At 55.7% G+C, this 21,518-nt stretch overlaps 6 protein-coding genes across 6 annotated transcripts; all 6 read left to right on the top strand.

Annotated features, from left to right (window-relative positions):
• Positions 1-405: 405 nt before the first annotated feature.
• CGCS363_v006615 (tRNA-dihydrouridine(16/17) synthase) lies at positions 406-2,100 on the top strand (the record flags this gene model as incomplete). Its single annotated transcript, XM_036638464.1, has 2 exons — positions 406-549; positions 622-2,100. The coding sequence occupies 2 exons, from the start codon at positions 406-408 to the stop codon at positions 2,098-2,100; spliced, it is 1,623 nt and encodes a 540-aa protein (XP_036496316.1).
• Positions 2,101-3,378: 1,278 nt separating this feature from the next.
• Positions 3,379-4,246, top strand: CGCS363_v006614 (uncharacterized protein; the record flags this gene model as incomplete). The annotated part of the gene is made up of 2 exons (XM_036638463.1): positions 3,379-3,668; positions 3,730-4,246. 2 exons carry the CDS (start codon positions 3,379-3,381, stop codon positions 4,244-4,246), a joined length of 807 nt encoding a protein of 268 aa, XP_036496311.1.
• A 1,694-nt stretch (positions 4,247-5,940) lies between these two features.
• On the top strand, positions 5,941-7,707 carry CGCS363_v006613 (putative WD repeat-containing protein; the record flags this gene model as incomplete). Its single annotated transcript, XM_036638462.1, has 1 exon — positions 5,941-7,707. The coding sequence occupies one exon, from the start codon at positions 5,941-5,943 to the stop codon at positions 7,705-7,707; it is 1,767 nt and encodes a 588-aa protein (XP_036496314.1).
• Positions 7,708-9,089: 1,382 nt separating this feature from the next.
• On the top strand, positions 9,090-13,566 carry snf21 (Chromatin structure-remodeling complex subunit snf21; the record flags this gene model as incomplete). Its single annotated transcript, XM_036638461.1, has 3 exons — positions 9,090-9,179; positions 9,272-13,285; positions 13,336-13,566. The coding sequence occupies 3 exons, from the start codon at positions 9,090-9,092 to the stop codon at positions 13,564-13,566; spliced, it is 4,335 nt and encodes a 1,444-aa protein (XP_036496315.1).
• A 1,345-nt stretch (positions 13,567-14,911) lies between these two features.
• Positions 14,912-17,746, top strand: nipblb-1 (Nipped-B-like protein B; the record flags this gene model as incomplete). The annotated part of the gene is made up of 1 exon (XM_036638460.1): positions 14,912-17,746. One exon carries the CDS (start codon positions 14,912-14,914, stop codon positions 17,744-17,746), a length of 2,835 nt encoding a protein of 944 aa, XP_036496309.1.
• Positions 17,747-19,818: 2,072 nt separating this feature from the next.
• On the top strand, positions 19,819-20,664 carry his-7 (1-(5-phosphoribosyl)-5-[(5-phosphoribosylamino)methylideneamino] imidazole-4-carboxamide isomerase; the record flags this gene model as incomplete). Its single annotated transcript, XM_036638459.1, has 2 exons — positions 19,819-20,308; positions 20,378-20,664. The coding sequence occupies 2 exons, from the start codon at positions 19,819-19,821 to the stop codon at positions 20,662-20,664; spliced, it is 777 nt and encodes a 258-aa protein (XP_036496313.1).
• Positions 20,665-21,518: the final 854 nt, after the last annotated feature.

The following is a 21,518-nucleotide window of genomic DNA, read 5'->3' as shown; positions in this document are numbered from 1 at the left end:
CCGACACACCGTCTCAGTGCTAGATTCAGACGAGCGGCGCGATGAGACCCAGGCACCTCGTTGTACCCGGTACATGCTACCCCTTGCGGACCAGCGGGACGACGTCATTCGTCGTGCGTCGAGGTCCCCTTGGGTGCGTGGGGGAATTGGCAGAGACCCGCAGCCCCACCAATCAGATAAGCTCAGAGTCCTCAGCCTCGTGCCCACCAGCGCAAGGCTCAAAACTTTTTTTTTAGGTCCCGCCTATCGCCTTCGCCATCACCCATCAAAGTCGCCCACGGATGATGCTGCACTTGGTCGCATGCCCACTGGACTGAGAATACCGACACTCTGGAGATTATACTGAGGCTACGGAGGCTCCGGACGCCTCACATCATCCGGCTCACCCGCTCCTTCTCGACGAAAATGGCGAAACCCGCGACCGACACAACCGCCGCGGGGCCCGAGGCCGCTGCGGAGGTCAAGCCGAAGCTTCACGGTCGGGCCTTTTACGAGAGCATAGGGAGCCCCAAGTACATCCTGGCTCCCATGGTGGACCAATCTGAGTTCGTGAGTTTTCCCTTGGTCTCCCATGAACTCGGTTGCCTCGGGCGCATGACTGACAGCTTGGCGTTTATGTAGGCATGGCGAATGCTGAGTCGATCGTTCCTTACCCCCGAAGAGCAGACCAACCTGGTCGCATACACGCCCATGTTCCACGCCAGGATCTTCAACGACACGGAGCACTACCGCGACGGCCACTTCCAGGCCGTGCGCCCCGCGACCAACGGCGGCACCGAGGCGAAGCCGACGCCGGAGCCGTGGCTCGATGGCAACCCGAAGATCGACCGGCCGCTGTTCGTGCAGTTCTGCGCCAACGACCCGGACGCGCTGCTGGGCGCCGCGCTCAAGGCCGCGCCGTACTGCGATGCGGTGGACCTGAACCTGGGGTGTCCGCAGGGCATCGCGCGCAAGGGCAAATACGGCGCGTTCCTGCAGGAGGACCAGGAGCTCATCTTCAAGCTGATCAACACGCTGCACAAGAACCTGCCGATCCCCGTGACGGCCAAGATCAGGATCCTGGACACCAAGGAGGCGACGCTCGCGTACGCCAAGAACGTGCTCGCGGCGGGGGCGTCGATCGTCACGGTGCACGGCCGCCGGAGGGAGCAGAAGGGGCACCTCACGGGGCTGGCGGACTGGGGCATCATCAGGTGGCTGCGCGAGCAGCTGCCGGCTGAGACGGTGCTCTTCGCGAACGGGAACATCCTGCAGCATGCGGACCTGGCGCGCGCGCTGGAGGCGACGGGCGCGGACGGAATCATGAGCGCGGAGGGGAACCTGAGCGACCCGGCCATCTTCGGCAGGGAGCCCGAGCCCGGGAGCGAGGTCGAGAAGAGGGAGTACTGGCGCGGGAAGGACGGCAAGGGCGGGTGGAGGGTGGACGCCGTGATGAGGCGGTACATGGACATCCTGCACAGGTACGCGGCCGGCGTCGAGCCGCCTGCGCGGCGTCCGCTGTTCGTGCCTGGCGACGACACTGCGTGGATGGAGGAGATGGACCAGGCTGCTGCTGAGGAGGACGAGCCTGCGCGGAAGAAGAGGAAGAAGGACACGCCCGGGAAGAAGGCGAGCGGCAAGAAGGAGCGCACGAACAACCCAAACTACGCGGCGATGCAGCCGCATATGTTCCACATGTTGAGGCACTTTGTGTCGAAGCATACCGACGTCAGGGACATGCTCGCGCGCGCCCGGGCGGGCGACATGGAGGCCTACGAGGAGATTCTGAGCAAGGTGGAGAGGAAGGTTGCAGACGGCCTGGTCGAGTATGAGAAGAGCGATGGGAAGATGTTTGAGACAGAGGGTGAAGAGGGGGAGGAGGAGATTGTCGAGGACGGAGAGAGCTCCAAGGGGGCTGTGCAGAGGTGTGCGAGGCCGTGGTGGGTTGTGCAGCCCATCATCAGGCCGTTGCCGAAGGAGGCCATGGCCAAGGGGGCTGTCTCACTGAGTAAGAAGGACAAGGCCAAGTTGGCGAAGGAGAATGGCAACGGGGAGGTGAATGGCGAGAAGAGCGTTGAGGAGAAGGTCTTGGAGACGGATGACAAGTTGATTGCGGGTTGACGGTGGAGACGAAAAGTAATGGAAATGATATACCCCCTTCTCACTTTAACGTTATGGACGATGCTGTTTGATGTGAGATATGAGTGACGATGTAGGGCGACCAGTCGTTGCGTGGCGGGAGCTGGGAGGGCAAATGAGTACGAACAGCTTACATTTGTTGAAGTCAATCATTGACTATCTCTTTTTCTTTGCTACTTGCTTCGCGGGCAGTGGCCAGAATAGGCAGCAACCCTTCAAATTCTAATTACATGCATGTCTTTCAAAGAAGGCTGCTTAGTGCAGCATTCTGATTAATAATACCACAAGTAAAAGTCCAAGAATCTTTTAGTCCAACCCTCGAAGGTCGAACTGGGTTTTTCTTTCTTTCTTTTTTTTACCTCTCCCTTCTCACTCATCCGGATCCATTCTGTTGCAAGGGAAGTTCTGTAGAAGGAAAATCACATATCACATGCCCGTGGGATAGACGAATTCGCCATTTGACAGAGGAGAATCCTGGGTCTCATAATGTTTCTTTTTGTCTCTTACACGAGACTAGAAGTACATAAGTCAGACTAAGCCAATCGTCAACCACAAAAACAAAGGCCTTCTGTTGATTTGTTCTCCTGCTATGAGAGCCTTCCAGGTTAGAACCAGCGCCTATCTCGCATACATAGAGGCTGTATCATCTTGAATGATATGGGTGCTTGAATCTGGAGCTCGGAAGATGGAGCCAAGTCAGTTCTGTTAGTCTAACCTCAGTTTAGGCCTCGTATATTGTCATAACGTGCTCTTATTTCTATTCCTGAAAACTTGGCTAATTACTAGCCTCCTGAGATTAAGCGAATGCTGTATCTGACGGGAAAATATGGCAGAAAAGGGAATTATGTCAAAGCTCTCCCATATAAGTGCTCTAGAACACAACGGCCGAATGAATGACGGATCAGCCGAGTCTCTCACTCGTCTCCTGACCTGTCGGAGAATTTGGCTCTGGTTGGGACCAACACGAAAACGTCCAAGGCTGGCAGTGGTTGAGGAGCTGCGCGGCGGCTAAAACATGTTGGAAGAGCTTCCAACCGCAGTATCTGATGGATCTGCCAAGAGATTCTCCAGCTGGGCCTCATCTCATTTTAAATGCAAAACGTGTTGATTTAGTGTCGCAGTCTAGACTGAACAGGAAGGCGTCAAGATGCGCGTCATAAGGGGGAGGCACAGCTGACACCGCGAACACCTCAATTAATGACCTCCGAGAACAAACCGGACGATTACTGCACTACTCAAGGTGCTCCGCTGTTCCACAACATGAGCGGTATGAATGGGTACAGAGAACCGGCGGAGAAGATCGTGGCTCACGAGTTGGATCACGGGCCGGAGGTCGTACCAGGACAGTACTGGCCTACACCCGCCCACCACGGCATCGATGCCAGACAGTATAGCCAACAAGTTTCATTGGGTTCTGATTCCGATGGGCGGAGGATATGTGGGTTGCATCGGTCGACATTCTACCTCGCGCTGGTTTTTGCAGTGGCCATCATTGTGGGATCGGTCGGCGGAGGTGTCGGCGGTTCGCTCGTGGTCAAGAACACCCAAAGGTGAGAAAGATAGACGCCCTCGTCGCGTTGAGAAATGCGTAAGCTATTGTTAAGCATCCAGGGTTGCCCAGGCTGCAGAAGAGTCCCAAGCTACTCTTACTCCAACCCTGACAGAGACCAAGATAGCGACAAACTCAGCAACGGGCTCGGCGTCAGGCTCAGCAAAAGCGTCAGCGACAGGCTCGCCCACAACCAGCACCCGGATATCGATGCCCACGTCCGGACTGCTAGCGCTCGACTGTCCCAGTATTTCAGGGACCACCGCTTCCATAACGGCAGGCGGTCAGTCGTCAAGTTACGACCTCGACTGCGGCGTGGACAACAACGGGGACGGCATCGACATCATCGCTGGCGTTTCTTGGTCGCTGGGAGATTGTCTCAGGGCGTGTTCCTCGTTCAACGCGAACCGGACGAGCGGGTCTGAGAGTTGTGCTGGGGTGCAGTTCCACGCTGACATTGTTGACTTGGTTTCGAGGTTCTCTGGGAACTGCTTTTTGAAGAATACGGAGGGCCGGGCGGTGACGGATACCAACTCGACGAACTTCAATCTGCATGTGTCAGCCATGCTCTATTCGTGAAAGTGTATGAGGGGCTCGTCGAGATGGGTGATGTAGCCCAAACGTCCGAAAACCTTGCCAGTAGATGTTAACATTCAAATATTAATGAATATTTTCGAATTTGGGTATCAACATTTTCAGCATTGGCCGGATTCAAAGATCTTAACGATATACTGTGTTGTCAACTTCAATCCATACTTTCTGAGCTGCTGCTGACCCGTCTGGCCGTGCATTCTTTGAAAGATTTGTCTGGACAGATTGGATAGAGGAATCCCTCAAAGAAGTCTCTGCAGCGAACGCATCATCCTAAAGCAACATTCAAAAACCAAAGCAGCCACAGTAACTATTCCAGATAATTAAGTATATCCTCAGAAAGAAAAGTATAATTTCTTAATGAGCAGGCGTGTTATGGGGATCACTGATGACCAACGTTCAGAGAGTCCGCACCAGCACTGAGTAAGTACACTGCTTCCCTTCAGAGCGCTCAGGTCAAAGTGCCCGCACAGCGTATTGCGAAAAGTGCCCGCGAATTGGGTGAACTTGTTCTAGTTCCTTTGCTGGGAGTGCGCCTTAACTTCGAAATCAAGTTGTTATATTTGTCAATCGAGTCGACGTTCACTTCTCATCTGTTTCTGATTCTCTTCTGTTTGAAGTTACCCTCGAGTCTCTCTACCCCTGCTTATGTGGGTTTGTACTGACTCCTTTGAGTTGACCACACTCACTTCAGAAATGTGTTGTTGTAATAGCTGTGTGTAGAAACAATTTTTGCAAGTAGACAGCTTCGATAAGGAGAGCTCAACATCAGATATGGGACTGGAGTGCACAAGAGTCTCGTTGTGGGTTGTTTATCGAAGGGTTCTGCGTCGACCGAGTCCCAACTGCATGCTTTACCTGTCTCCATTCTGGATGATGGAGGAATTCGTTGTGCCACAGCTTTTGGTAATCTCAAACATTCGTTCAACGGCGCAAGGTGCACCGACATCGAACCTGAAGCAGACTTCGATTTGCTAGCTGTGACTCCATTTTAACTTGCGGAACGCTTTTTCGAAGTACACGCGTAGAAGCCAGTGGGATGTTCACCATAACCTGAGCGACCCAACCATCCATATCTAGGGACGAACCCGCCTCTTTCCCCAATCCCGGAACTGGTGCGGGTTCGGCCAACCATTCTGTGACAGTTGCCTGCGATATCACGTTAGACGGTCAACGGAAAGATTTGCTCGCATGCAAATGCGAAGCTGGCTGGTCTTTCGAAAGGAGACGAAATGAAGTGGACGGCATGCCTGCGGGGATCAGCGACGAAGTCTCCACCACCCATACGGGTATCCCGAGTGATGCAGTCTGCCTCTCATACCCCGAAAAACTGGCTGGCTGCGCCTTCACGAACATGGACCACGATTTCCACTGTCTTGAGCGTGTCTCTGCCGTGTCTGCAACAATTGGTCCTTCCTCACTAGAGTGCCACGTCGTGGAGGTGCGGATAGGCAAGGTACCTAGGTAGTGTTCTGGTCATGCAGGTGTAGCTCCATCTAGCTGCTAGCGTTCCACTAGCTTTCGCTTAGGCAAGGACCCTGGCCGAAGGAACGGCTTCCGCCTGACATCACCCCATGCTTTAGGCCCAGCCGTTCTAAGTAGATTTTGAGCCCAGCTTCTTTCTTTCCTCTTTCCAAACCTCCTCCACGCCACACCTCGTCCGTACCGACAGAATTGCCACGATGAGCGACGAAGACGACTTTGTGGTCGAAGGACCAGAGCTCGCCGAGGATGACCCCATGCGCGCATTCCTCCCCGCCTCATTCGGCAAGAAGTCCAAGGAAGCCAATATTGCCGCCCAAATCGACCGCAGCCGAAGAACAACAGAGAAGGCCTCGGCGGGGGGCTCTAAAGAAGGATCCGCAGGTCCGCCCAAAACTGAACAGACCGAGAAGAAGCCCGACTCAGATAGTGACAGTGACAGCGACTCAAACTCGGACTCGGACGATTCGGATGACGGCGACGATTACCCCGTTTCCCATGAGCTGGTACTGAAGACCCACGAAAGAGCGGTAACAACGGTGACGTTGGATCCCGCCGGCGGACGACTTGTCTCAGCTTCTCTCGATTGCAAAATCAATCTGCACGACTTCGCCTCCATGACGCCGAGCACACTGCGTGCATTTCGAACTGTCGACCCTTGGGAAACGAAGGCTTCTGCTGCGAGCGCCGAGTCGCATCCGATCCACCATGTCGAGTTCAATCACCTATCGGGTAGCGCCTTCCTATGTGTATCCGCACACCCACAAGCAAAGATCATGTCGAGGGACGGCGATATCTTGACCGAGTTTGTCAAGGGCGATATGTATCTTCGGGACATGAACAACACTAAAGGCCATATTTCGGAGGTCACAACCGGCACATGGCATCCTGCCGACAAGAACCTCTGCATCACCGCTGGTACAGACAGCACCCTCAGAATCTGGGACGTCAACAACAAGCGCAGCCAGAGAGACGTTATTGTCTTCAAATCGAAGGCGGCCGGGTCGGCCGGTCGGACGAGGATGACGGCGGTCGCATGGGGCTCACCGGTGCAAGGAGGCAACAACGTTCTTGTCGCAGCAGCATTGGACGGGTCTTTGGTCATGTACAGCGGCAATAGCCCCTTTTCACGGCCCACTGCCGAGATCCGCGATGCCCACAAGCCGGATACATGGACTGGTGGCATTGACATTTCTTCCGATGGCCGAATGGTGGTCACTCGAGGAGGAGACAACACAATCAAGCTGTGGGACACACGCAAGTTCAAGACGCCTCTCGTTACAGTGGATCACGCCTCTACATCGGACCATTTCCCGATGAGCAACATTCGGTATTCGCCAAACTCGACGAGCATCCTGACGGGTTCCGCGAATGGCGATTTGCACATTCTCAACCCCGGGAACCTGCGCCCCGAGCATGTCACGCCCATCACGCCTGGAGCGCCTCTCATCACAGTCGACTGGCACCCGAAAATCAACCAAATTGTCACCGGATCGGCGAATGGGGAGACCCATGTTTTGTACAATCCGACAATGTCTACTCGCGGCGCCGTCGAGGTCATGTCACGAGCGCCGAAGAAGCGGCACATTGATGACGATCCGTCTCGCACGACCGACATGTCTGTGGGAATGTCGGGTGATTCGATCGTCACACCGGGCGGTGCGATGGCTGGCAGGAGGACAGGCGGAGTTACAGCATCCGGCAAGTCTCGCGACCCGAGAAGACCTGCAGTGCTGGAGCAGACGCCATTCATGCGAAACCAACCGGACGAGAAGCACATTGCGGAGAACATCCCGCTCGCGAAGATGTTGCATGAGGATCCTCGAGAGGCGTTGCTCAAGTATGCTGAAGCCGCGAACAAAGACCCAATGTTCACGGCTGCTTGGCAGAAAACACAGCCTGTGACACAGTATGCGAACTTGAGCGATGAGGAGGAAGGACCTGAGAAGAAGAAGGCTAAGCGGTGATAATAATCCCGTTAGCCATGTTCCCGTCTCCAGTATCCTCGTAGGGCAATTGGGGTAGGAAATATTCTTGGCAAGTGGTCGGTCGAGAGCCGATTGGTGATGGCATGATGGGTTTGGAACCTTGGGTGAGTTTTCTAGCCGGGGGAAGCTGCTACTGGCGAGACATTTGCGAGCAGAACTCCACCCGTTCATCTCTCCGATTAGCTTTGCTGGAGAGTAGTCTTTGGAGAGGATGCAGGGCGACACGCAAGCGCTACTGTGACTTGCAGCAATGTGGGCATCCTGGGCGGGCGGCCAACTCATCGGGCCAGGCCCAGGGTTCTTTTACGTGGGGTAGGAAGGGAGCGCGACTGGAGGAAGGAATGAAGCGACGCGCCCCTAGGTGCGACGGAACCATGTATCTTTATTTCATCCTGCTCTTAGGTGCCTGGAAACAAGACCAGAGCCTCAAGCCTCCCGCAATCACAGATGCCAAGCGGCGTGGATCTGGCATTCTCTGGCGGCTGGGACAGGCGTTACGTTAGGCGAAGGTGGCCGGCAAGGCACCTGGCAGGTAAGCTGGTAAGGAAGCACGGAAGGTAGGTACCTTGTAAGTCCGAAGCCAGCCAGTCAAATGAGCAAGCACCTGCCTGCTGCTGCTTCCTGCCTGCGTCGGACCAAGGAAAAAGATGGCCCGAGCGCCCTCGCTTGTATGTAATAAGCCTAGCGCGAGACGCCTCAGGCATCAACATCTTGCTGTGCTGAAAATTACGGGGACCGCGTTTCACAGACCGCACCAACCATCAATGAATCTTGTCGTTGTCCTCACCTCTCCATCTCAACCGGCACCGCGCGCATCGAAAAATCGCCATACCCCCTCTGCAGGCATCGACACCATCTCGAAAAATTGTCCAGCAACCTTTTCGACGCGATTTCCTCGCGCATTCCGCTCGAGGCAACGCCCCGACGTCGCGCCTTTCCCCCCAAATCGCATTTTCGCCTCAACCGCGATTGCCCCCTTCCACCCGTTTCCCCCCCACGCTTCCATTCGCGGCACCACAGCCCATTAGGTTGGCGGCCAAACTCCATCGTCCATCTCGGTGAACGACATCCACGCGACCGCCGTGTATCTGGTTTCCCCACGGCATCGCGTTTTTCAGCCCGACCCGACGCCGCCGCTCCCTGCCTCGCCGTGTTGTCGACGACGCGCCGGATTTTTCATCACAACCACTATTAGCATTCTAGTCTTTCATTTCGCGACGAGCCCAGCGCGCGACCAACCTTCCACACGGCTCCACTTGTCCACCTACACGAGTCTTCTTGCAAGATAATGCGCACGAGATAGTCCCTGCATCTCTTGAGATTCCAGCAGTCCATAGATTTGCAGCGCATCCACTGCCAAAATGGCTTCTGTACAAGCACCGCCTGCCGTCCAGCTCCCTGGCGCCGGCATGGCAGCCACCACACCTCAACAGGCCCAGGAGATATTTAACGTAAGACCTCTCCACCCATAGTCTGCGATGGGCATGCATCTCTGTGACGGTCAATCCTCTTGCTTTCGATGGATGATGCTGACACGACCCAGAAATTCAAGCAGATGAGAGAAAGCGGCGTCCCGAACACCGATCCCGAATACATCAAGGCAGAACAGTTCGTCTTGTCCTTCCAACAACAAGCCCGTATGCGACAGAAGCAACAACAATTTCTGCAACAACAGCAGCAAATGCAGCGACAGATGCAACAGGCTGGCCCCAACGGTGCTGTCAATGGCGCGCAGCCTGGCCAACAGCAGCAGCCTCAACCAACACAACCTCCATCATCTACCGCTCTTGGTGCCTCTGCACTGCCGGCACAGACCTCAAATAATGCCGCCGCGTCTGGCTCACCAGCCACTGCAGCCCCGTCTGCTGGACCTGGAGCTGGCCAGTTCAACCCGCAGCAGCTGAGTCTGCTTCGTCAGCAGATTCATGCATTCAAGCTCTTGACAAAGAACGCTGGAGTACCCCTGCCGATGCAGCAGGCTATCTTCGCTCAGCGTGAGCGCCGCAAGGCCATCGCCGCAGAAGCCGCAGCTCATGCTGCTTCATCAACACCAAAAGCGTCATCTCGCGACTCCGCCCAGCCCGGTTCCGCTGCTGGTGAGCCGAAGCCCGAATCTGTGCCAGAGGTTCAAGGCCCAACTTTCAAGACCGTCAAGGCCCCATACGACGATCCTACCTTGGTTCGCAAATCCATCAGTCACTTTGAACACACACAGCGCAAGAACCGCAAGCTTATCCCTGGCCTGTTCCCAACTGGAGTAGACTTCGAACATCTGCGATATGAGCGTGAATTGGTTGTCTTCAACCGCATGAGAGATCGTTATGCCGAGCTGAGAGCTACCCCGGCGAACATTGCTCATTGGGATGCCACCAAGGAGAACGTTGAGCTTGACGACAGTGCCAAGGTCAAAGCCATCATCGAAATGAAGAGTCTAGGTCTCTATGCAAAGCAGCGCGCTTTAAGAGATAAGATAGGCCGTTCCATGATGTTCTACGACAACCTCGCTATGACGACTAATCGATCTGGATACCGCCGTACAAAGAAGATGACCGTTCGTGAGGCTAGAATTACTGAGAAGTTGGAGAAGCAGCAGCGAGACATTCGCGAAAACCGGGAGAAGAAGAGGCACATCGACTTCCTCCAAGCTATTACTCAACATCGCAACGAGATTCAGCAAACCGCATCCAGTCAGCGCAACAAGTCCAACAAGCTCAACAAACTCATGTTTGCACAGCATTATAACATCGAGAAGGAAGAGCAGAAGAGAATTGAGCGCACTGCGAAGCAGCGTCTCCAGGCTCTTAAGGCTAACGACGAGGAGGCTTATCTCAAGTTGCTCGACGAAGCCAAGGATACCCGTATCACCCACCTTCTCAGGCAGACCGATGGTTTCTTGCGCCAGCTTGCTGCGTCCGTCAAGAGCCAGCAACGGAAGGCCCAACAAGAGCAGTTCGACGACGAGATCCAAGAAGAGGAAGAGGAGCCCAGTGAAGTGGACAGCGACGACGAAGAAAGCGCACGGAAGATTGACTACTATGCTGTGGCTCATCGCATCAAGGAAGAGGTCACAGAGCAAGCCAACATCTTGGTTGGTGGTACTCTCAAGGAGTACCAAATCAAGGGTCTGCAGTGGATGATCTCGCTCTACAACAACAACCTCAATGGTATCCTTGCCGACGAGATGGGTCTCGGTAAAACCATTCAGACGATCAGTCTGGTCACCTACCTGATTGAGCGCAAGAAGCAGGAGGGCCCGTACCTCGTCATTGTGCCCCTCAGTACTCTCACCAACTGGACCTTGGAGTTCGAAAAGTGGGCGCCGTCCGTGTCCAAGATTGTTTACAAGGGCCCGCCTCTGGCCAGAAAGCAGCAGCAGGATAAGATCCGCCAGGGACGGTTCCAAGTTCTGTTGACCACCTACGAGTATATTATCAAGGACCGTCCGATCTTGAGTAAAATCAAGTGGTTCCACATGATTATCGACGAAGGTCATCGCATGAAGAACCAGAACTCCAAGTTGACGTCCACGATTCAGCAGTACTACCACACCCGATTCCGCCTTATTTTGACTGGAACGCCGCTGCAGAACAACCTTACCGAACTGTGGGCCATGCTCAACTTCACGCTCCCGACCATTTTCAAGTCAGCTAAGACCTTCGATGAATGGTTCAACACACCCTTTGCCAACACGGGAGGCCAAGACAAGATGGACCTCACGGAAGAAGAGCAGATTCTCGTCATCCGCCGTTTGCACAAAGTGCTGCGTCCATTCCTGCTTCGTCGTTTGAAGAAGGATGTCGAGAAGGACTTGCCGGACAAGACAGAAAAGGTTATCAAGTGCAAGTTCTCGGCTCTCCAATCCAAGCTGTACAAGCAGATGGTCACCCACAACAAGATTCTCGTTAGCGACGGACAGGGTGGCAAGACTGGTGCTCGTGGTCTGAGCAACATGATTATGCAGCTCCGAAAGCTTTGCAACCATCCGTTCGTTTTCGATGAGGTCGAAAATTTGCTGAACCCGATGAACGTCAGCAACGATCTGCTGTGGAGGACAGCCGGCAAGTTTGAGCTGCTGGACCGCATTTTGCCCAAGTACAAGGCGACTGGCCATCGTGTGCTCATGTTCTTCCAGATGACAGCCATCATGGACATTATGGAGGACTATCTCAGGTACCGCAACATGAAGTACATGCGTCTGGATGGTACGACCAAGTCAGACGAGCGTTCCGACTTGTTGCGTGAATTCAACGCCCCCGACTCCGAGTACTTCATGTTCCTGCTCTCCACACGTGCTGGTGGTTTGGGTCTGAACTTGCAGACTGCTGACACTGTCATTATCTACGATTCTGATTGGAACCCTCATCAGGATTTGCAAGCCCAGGATCGTGCTCATCGTATTGGTCAAAAGAACGAGGTGCGAATCTTGCGTCTCATCAGCTCCAACTCAGTTGAGGAGAAGATTCTTGAGAGAGCCAGGTTCAAGCTTGACATGGACGGCAAGGTTATTCAGGCCGGTCGTTTCGACAACAAATCTACGGAGACAGACCGTGATGCCATGCTGCGAACACTCCTGGAGACTGCCGACATGGCTGAAACGGGCGAGCAGGACGAGATGGACGATGATGAGCTCAACATGCTTCTGGCTCGTAACGACGATGAGATCGGTGTCTTCCAGAAGATAGATGAAGAGCGCAGGAATGATCCAATCTACGGCGACGGACCCGGCAAACAGGCCAAGCCTCGTCTAATGGCTGAGGATGAACTGCCCGATATTTATCTTGGCGACGGAACCGTTATCGAAGAGGAGCAAGAGACCAGTCTGGGACGTGGAGCTCGTGAGCGCACGAAGGTCAAATACGATGATGGTCTCACCGAGGAGCAGTGGCTCATGGCAGTGGACGATGATGATGACTCTCCTGAAGCCGCTGCCGCCCGAAAGCAAGCTCGCAAGGACAAGCGAGAGACCAACAAGCTCAAGAGGACCGCCATCATGAACGCCGCCGAGGCATCGCCTTCCGCAAGCCGCGCCAGCACTGAAGAGGTGGAGACACCGAAGAAGAGGGGCCGCAAGCCGGGCAGCAAGAACCAGGAGAAGCGCAAAGCAGAGGAGGGTGACGATGAGCCCCCTGCCAAGAAGCGTCGCGGTCCCCAGGGCAGACCCAAAGCCGTGTCCGTGTCTGCGGTCGCTGATGTCCCACGTGTCAATCCCCACCAACGTCAAGTCTTGCAGACCAGTCTTCGTGCTCTCTACGATGGCATGATGAATCTCGAAGTCGATGATCCTGAGCCGCCCGAGGAGGAGGATGACGACGAGTCAGTGGCGGGCAAGCGCATCATCATTGGACCGTTCCTGGTACTGCCTCCCAAGCGCGACTACGCCGACTACTACTTGATCATCCAGAACCCCATCTCGATGAAACAAATCGAGACCAAGATCAAAAAGAATCAGTACTACAGCTTGAGCGAGATGCGCAAGGACGTCGATCTGATGTTCAACAACTGCCAGACGTACAACGAGGAGGCATCGCTGCTCTACCAGGATGCCCAAGTTCTCCAGGTTGGTGACGAAGCCCCCGCTGATTGAAATAAGTTGCTAACCTTTACCAGAAATTCTTCCATGCAGAGCTTGAAAAGGAGCTTGAGAAGCATTCCGAGCTACGGGAGCTTGAAAGTGAAATAGCGGCCAACAAGGAGGGGTCTGCGGCGCCGAGCGCTAGTGCAAGCGTTGGGACACCTCAACCGACAACCTCTGGCACTAGAATCAAGCTCATCTCGTCAACAAACGGCACAAAAGAAGCAAATGGCAGTGCCAACGGGACTCAAAGCGACGAGGATTAGGGTCTTCATTTCTGACGTGTCAGTGGTCACAGGAAGGTGATGTTTAATGAACTTTGAGGGTCGTTTTTTATTCGGGTTTGACGCAAGGCACGATGGCGGCGTAAACTGAACGATTCATCTGGTGGCAAGTGCCGGCTGGCTCGAAGACCACGACGTCACTGTCAAACCCTTTTACACATTTTCCAGGCGTAACGGTTAGGGGCGGTTTTTGCAATATGTAAAGGTTACGGCGGAACGGCACTTATACAACAAATACCATGGGCCAAAATAAGGGCCACCGGGGCAAGAAGAGGCTTTCGAATGGAGGATGGCAGACGAGGACTTCTGCTCCGGTTTCACGGCGGTAGAAGCCTCGTTCGCGAGTATGTTAGATTAGCAAGCAATTGTATTTTAATAGATGTGAGCACGATGTATCGGCCGATTCAGTTTCTGAAAACGTATCCAAAAAGTGCCCAGTGTGTCATTGACGAATGTCGCGATGTCTCTCCCCACGACTGTGTCCCTGTTGATTGGATTCGACGGTTGATCAATTCGCCCTGAAATGGAGTAGGGAACGCCCCTGTTGGGTTGGGTGTCAATCGTAATTAGTGTTGAAGGCCCCTCCCCCAAGCCAGCAAAGCTCCCCATGATTATTGTTTTTCGTGCGGCCTTAATTTTGGCTTAATAGAGGGGGCTGGGGGCGGTGGTGGTGGTGGGATGGAGCGATCGAGGTTGGTTCGGCGGGCGGGCCGGGGGTGGCGGAGCGCTGACCTCTCTCATCCATCTCTCACGCACCCTCTCACGCACGCTGATCGCTCTCACTGGCAGAAAGCCGCGTGTCGCAAAGCTGCATTTCTACTCTGTACATCTTCTCTCTTTCTGTTTTTCCTTCCCCGACATCTCTGTCGCAATACGCGTATGTCAACGAAAACCATCGGAAACAACGTCGCTTTTCATCGGATATCGGTCGCGTTCATCGGCGCTGCAGTTTTACAGCACTGCGGCATCGATTCCACTTGGGCTCCGTCTGTCTTTCAAGGGCTTGGGTTGGGCTGGGCTGAGCTGGACTGGAGACGTCCGTCGCACGGTTGATCGCCTACCTTACCTCGCCTTTTCCTTACTTTAGAGGGAGGGGCCACGGCGCAGAGGGGCGCGCGCGCGCAGCGAGCGCAGCAGGTTTTGAGGGAGACTGCGTCGTGGTGTGCGTTAGGCACACGTACGCACACACCAAACTCTTTTTCATTTTCCCGACCTTTGGTTTGGGTCTTGCCATTGCATGCCCGTATTCTAAGGTTTTCATTGGTGTTCGTCCATTGTTGGGAGAGGCAAAGTGTGCCATTGCGTCCGATATCGTGAGACGCTTTAGATGGACCACACGTCCCCGTCCGCCCGCGGCAGCGGTCCGGAGGCCAAGGGTCCAGGGCCCGCGGGAGGAGGGCCTGGGGGAGATGGGGTGGGAGCAGGAGTTGCGTCAGTGTTGCCGGACGACATTTCTTCTGCATCTTCAATGTCGGACGAGGAGGATGCGGGCGGATATAGACCGCCGACACCCCCGCCTCAGAGTCACGGGCAGAAGCGGCCCCCGCCGCAGAAGAGGCATTCGCAGCAGCAGTACTCGCCTGTGCCTCCGCCAGCGCCGACGCCTTTGCAACCACGAGATTCGTTTAAGCCTGCCAGGGTTGAGAAACGGGAGCGAGAGAGGGACTTGCCGAGGGGGGATCGATATATCCCCCGGGACCGCGACAGAGACCGGGATCGAGATCGGGACAAGGACGACGACAGAGATAGAGATAGGGTCAGGGACAGGGAGAGTTCTCGCCGCGAAAGGGATTTGCCGACCAGCCGTGACAGAGATTGGGACAGCGAGAGCCCGCGACGTGAAAGAGAGAGCCCGAGACGTGAGAGAGACGTCCCAAGAAGCCGCGATAGGGACTGGGACAGGGAAGGCCCACGGCGCGAAAGAGACGTTCCGAGGAATCGCGATAGGGATTGGGACAGGGAGAGTCCGCGGCGCGACAAAGACCGCGACAGGGACAGCCCGAGGGATCGCGACAGAGAACGGGACAGTCCGCCGCGGGACTTGAAGAGGCACAGCGTCGCGGCGGATCCCTCGCACTTCCGACGACCAACGGCGCCGCCGGCGAACGAGAGCACCCTCCACCACAACGGCAGCAAACGACAGAGCATCACGGAGCGGCTTATGAGCACGTGGCAGGCGCGCAAGGGAGGTGAGCCGCCGGCGGGAAATTCCCTCACGGCTCCCTCCCGGCGCGCCTCGTCCGCCTCCACGGCCGCGGGCAGGTTCAACCCCATCGCCCGCGTGCGCGAGTGGCTCGACACGTGCAACGCGGAGCACGGCGACCACTGTTCCGGCCCGCCGGGGGAGACGTGGCGGCCGCTGTGGCTGATCGACTCCGTCAACCGGTGCCTTGTGAGGGCGCGGGCGACGGACCGGTATATCGCGCTGAGCTACGTGTACGAGCCGCCACTGCCGAGCACGAGGGGCCCCGTGGAGACGTTGAGGGAGAACCTGGACATGCTGACGGCGAGTCTGGACGATGCGGATATACCGCAGACGATTCTGGACGCGATGTGGCTGGCGAGAAAGGTTGGGGTGAAGTATCTGTGGGTGGACCGGTTCTGCATCGTGCAGGACGACGACGTGGAGAGGGAGGAGTACGTGAAGAACATGGCGTACGTGTTCGCGAATGCGTACCTTACGATTGTGGCTGCGGCAGGGGACGCGGAGAGCGGGCTGAATGGGCTGGTGAGGCGGACGCCGGCAAAGGCGCCGCCGGGGAAGACGAAGCATGAGGATTTGATCCTCGGGTCGAGGTGGGCCACCCGGGCGTGGACGGTGCAGGAGGGGATGTACTCGCGGAGGAAGGTGTACGTGTTCGAGGAGACGGTGACGTGGGAGTGCCATTGCGAGGTATGGCAGGGGGCGCCAGGGGCTGGAGGCCGGTTCAGCAAGATACTAAAAGGGGGCAACAAGAACGCGCCGTGCTTGGCCCGGACGTTCCCTGCGGCGACGGGGTTCCTACACCCCGTGTGGCCTGACATGGACGAGTACGCGCGGATCGCGATGGACTACAGCTCGAGGCGGGTGACGCTCATGTCCGACACGACGAGGGCGCTCCGGGGCATCACGACGGTCATGTCCAAGTCCTTCGCGGGCGGGTTCGTGTTCGGGATGCCGGTGTGCTTCCTGGACATCGCCATGCTGTGGCAGCCCCGCGCGATGATCAGGAGGAGGATGATGGTGCAGCCCGTCACGGGGATGAACCCGCTTCCGAGCTGGAGCTGGCTCGGGTGGCACTACGACGGGGTTCCCGCGGACATGTCGCTGTGGAGGGCGGCGGCAGATTACGTGCAGGACGCGCCGCCGGTCTCAGGAGGGGGCCGAAAGGAGAAGCGGTTCAAGAGCCCGTACGCGTTCCGGCTGAGGCCGTTGGTCAGCTACGAGCTTACGGACCGGGCGACGTATACGCGGCTGCCGAATGACGGGCTGATGTTCCGCGACCGGCGGCACCGCAGGACGCAGCCGTTGCCTGCGGGATGGTCGAGGAGCGGCGGGGGCGGGTTCCGGTATGCGGGGGATCCGGAGTGTGTTTTCCGGTACCCGGTGCCGGTGGGGGAGATGAACGGGCCGGACGCGGCAGCGGTGCCGTTGGGGGATTACTCCATGAACGCGACGCTACTGTCGTTCAGCACCACGGTGGCCTATCTGGAGGTCGACTTTGCGATGGCGAGGAACGCTGCGCCGGTGGATGGCAAAGGTGCCGCCGCCGCCGCCGCCGCTGGGGCTGCTGTCAATGGTGCTTCCGCGGTAGGAATCGCCGGGCCCGGCAGGGGATATGGCGTGCCGCTTGCGATCGGGAACATCTGGTCGCGGACGGGCAAGTGGTGCGGGAACGTGACGGCGCACGACAGCTGGCTCGGCCTGCAGGGGGCGAACCACACCGGGGAGGAGAAGTTAGAGTTCATCGCCGTGTCGACGGCGAGCGAGAGGGGCGGGAGCCACGTGTTTGATATCCAGGCGTTCCGGGACAACATGGACGAGGACGAGATTGTGGACTTTGTTAATGTGCTGTGGGTTGAGAGGGTGGGAGGGGTGTGCTACCGGAGGGGACTGGGGCATGTCGTGCAGCGGGTTTGGGATGCGGTTGCGAGGGATCGGGTTGAGATATTGCTTGGGTAGAGTGTGCCTTTGGCCGTGGGTTGAAAATGAGGTGGGAGTTTGTTCTGATCGTTGTAGTGACCATGATCTTGGATGGGTGGTCATCTGAGGTGATTTATAATTAGCGGGTGGTTGACTTGACGATAGGTTGGCAACGTAGTTGAGGGCACATCTAGGTGATGCCTTTTTTGTGGCTCACGATGCTTGGCGGTCTGAGCACGGAAACAAGCTCTACTCTTCGGATTTCACAATCACCCAATTATGATGAATCTGTTATGCCAGACTCTCAGTTCCGCCATCATACTGTCCTGCGCAGTCATTAAGCCACACATGGCCAATGCTTATTAACGCTTAGCTGCTTTCTATTGAACTGAACGACGGTTGCAGATCACCTCAAAGTCTCGCGGAGCTTACTCCAGAAGCCCCAATCATGTATCCCCGCTTGATCCAGGAACGGCGCAGATCCACGTGGTTCATCCCACGTCAATTGTCCGAACCTGGAGCTAAATCTGAAGTTGGGGGGTCACATGGTAGGATTCGAGATTATCCATTGGATCTGCCCATGAATCCCATGTTCAGGGGATGGGTATTTTAGTGTTCTTCAATGTTTTGCATTCATGTGCTAGTCGAGCTTGACCGCCTAGATACTTTGCTCCTCCTCCCCTCACCGACGGACTTGTCAATCATGTTTGTGCGTGGTATGAGGATTGACTCGTTAGTCCCGTCACGATTGACGGAATGCACAGCCAATTTTTCTGAGCAATACGGAGGATTGCATTACATTGAAGCTCAGGTTGGCTTGTTCTTTAGGAAGAAAGCTGCATTACTGTGGTTTTGCTGCTCTGCTGCGCTTGGGTTCCTCGCTGGATGGCCGCATCTTCCAATGACGTCAAACCAGCCCCCATGCCAACACTCACGCCGACGGATCAGGCGACGATAAGAGGGCAACACACCTCACTCTCGCATGCTTTCTTAACTCAAATGCCAACTCAGCAATTCTGTATTCGTTGTGACCTTGATAGATTCATTTAGCTGCGCAATCCAGTAATGCTGGAATGCCACGCGCTCAGTATCTCGTCAGAGGTTAGGCCATCAGCAGCGCGAGCGCTTCATTCAATCGTTCAGCGGTGCACTTTAATTGACCACGACAAAAAGGGATGGCTATGGCTTGACCCGACCAAAGTTTGCGACTTGTGTGTGTCGGTACTCACCACTAATTGTCGGTGGGCAGCAGAAAGGAGTGCCCATGGGATGGGTCAAAAATTGCTACATCTCTTATTCATTTCGGCCCAGGTTAACGCCTAACTCATCTGTGTGATTGAGACACACTATCCACGACCAATTGCCAAACTACATCACCGTGCAAAAGAGATTGGTATTCGCACGAATACGCAAAAAACTGATCGTGGCAGGGCTCGAACCTGCGACCTCTCGCGGACATCAATGTGAGGCGAGAATCTTAACCAACTAGAACACACGACCTTGTTGAACTTCTCGTCCAATTCTGAGCCTGAGTTCCCTCGCGGAGCGCGCATGCTTGATCACAGCAAGGTTTCGTTGACTTGGGCCTCATTGAGCTGAGCAGAACCGGAACATGCCTCAGCACAACTACATACAATTTTGCATGAGCTGAGAAACTCGATGGCATTCATCAATTGAGAAAGAGAGAGAGACAGCTTCCCTTTTCATCTGGTTTTTGCTCTTAGTTTTAGTTGCGAGGTTGATCGCTGGATGTTGCTCCATAACAAGCGTCCAACTTCTACTCAACAGGGCACATCACATATCCGTCTTCAAAACATATAAATCATCCTAGTCTCAATCATAGGTGAGCATTGAGACTCGGTAGTTCTTGATAGAAGCTTGCTTTGACTGAAATGAAAGCATTGAAAGCAGCTCAAACATCACGACAGCTTTGAACGCCGATCCAAAAAGTTAGGCCGGTACCGGGGCGAACCCCACCACCCACGCAAAACCTGAACAGGAGGGGTTGAGTTCAGTGTGACAACAGCGGATCCGTGGTGACGCATCTCGAAGAGGAACCTCCTTCAACACCATTCAGCCACGGCTAAAAAAGCACGCAAATACACGCAGATATGACTCGATTCAGGCCGTGTATAGACCTGCACGCGGGGCAGGTCAAGCAGATCGTCGGCGGCACGCTGGACAGCACGACGGCGGAGCTCAAGACCAACTTCGTGTCGACGCACCCGCCGGCCTACTTTGCGAAGCTCTACCGGGACAATGACCTCACGGGCGCGCATGTGATTATGCTGGGGCCGGGGAACACCGAGGCCGCGAGGGAGTCGCTCAAGGCGTGGCCGGGCGGGCTGCAGGTCGGCGGAGGCATCAACGACGGGAACGCGAAGGAGTGGGTTGAGGCGGGCGCGGAGAAGGTCATCATCACGTCGTACCTGTTCCCCGAGGGCCGGTTCAGCCAGGAAAGGCTGGACGCGGTGCTGGAGGCTCTCGGGGGCGACAGGGGCAAGCTCGTGATCGACCTGAGCTGCCGGCGGCGCGGGGACGATAGATGGTTTGTGGCTATGAACAAGTGGCAGACCATCACGGACATGGAGGTCAACGCAGGTTGGTTTTGACGTTTGAATCAATCACTTGCTGAAGAAGTGGCTGACTGAGGTGAACACATTTTTCCAGAATCTATCAAGCAGTTGGAGCCGTACTGCTCCGAGTTTCTCATCCACGCCGCGGACAACGAGGGTCTGCAGAAGGGCATTGACGAGAAGCTCGTGGAGAGGCTGGCGGAGTGGTGCAGCCTGCCGGTCACGTACGCAGGCGGCGGCAGGAACCTCGAGGACCTGGAGATGGTGAAGAAGCTGAGCAAGGGCAAGGTGGACCTGACGATTGGCAGCGCGCTGGACTGTTTCGGTGGCAACGGGGTCAAGCTGGAGGAGTGTGTGGAGTGGAACAAGGGCCAGCAATGAGGCAGTAGGGTAGCAGTCATATCAAAAAAAGTTTTTGGGACATTGAAAAGACACCTCTCTCTGTCTTTCTCGCAGAGTTGTTGAGATGACAGGCGTCACATTCGGGTGGGTGACCGTGCGGCTGGGACGAGGGCGGCGGCGTTGAGTCGTTTCAGCCAGTGCGACGCTAGAAAACCGGAAGAGAAGGCGGAAGAGGAGGAAGAGAAAAAAAAAAACGAGTTAGTTTAGTTTCCAGTTGTGAAGTAAAACACACGATACTCCTCTTTGTTTGGTGCCCGTGGCGATACGATGAGGCTAAGGGGACTAAGAGGGCCCCGTTCTGCGAGATTTACGTACATGTGTACGTACATGGAGATGCACGATCGATGATGTGCTTCCGGCTGGGCATTTATTCTCCTTCGTGTCCGATCTTCCCCTCTCTCGCCGGGGCTGAGGAGGATGACAGAAGGAAGAGGAGGGGGAGGCAGTGGAAGGGAGGGGCAATCCGATGGGATGGGGGCAGATGGTGCACCTGGCTCGTGGAGAGGTAGACAGTGAGGATGGAGAATGGAGACAGAGACTGGAGACTGGAGGCGTCTGGACATGGGATCTTGACAGGAGGAACCACAAGGGGAGGGAGGGGGAGTCAGTCAGTTGCGGCGCGGCGCACACCGGGCCTTAGGAAAAGAGCGATGGCTTTTGCGCCGGCGGGGGCGGGGACGCAGATGGTGCAGCTTCTAGGAACAAAGTCCGGGCGATCAATTGCGCGGCTATCTTACCTTACCTTGGGTTAGCTACATGTGAAAGAGGCCGGATCATGACTTGACAGACGCAACGGTTTATAACGAAGCTAGAGAGGAAAACCTTTCAGAAGA

This window comes from Colletotrichum siamense (assembly GCF_013390195.1).
Source record: "Colletotrichum siamense strain Cg363 chromosome Unknown KSG_Cg363_contig04, whole genome shotgun sequence".
NCBI lineage: Eukaryota > Fungi > Ascomycota > Sordariomycetes > Glomerellales > Glomerellaceae > Colletotrichum > Colletotrichum siamense.
This window is presented reverse-complemented; position numbering and strand designations above follow the sequence as displayed.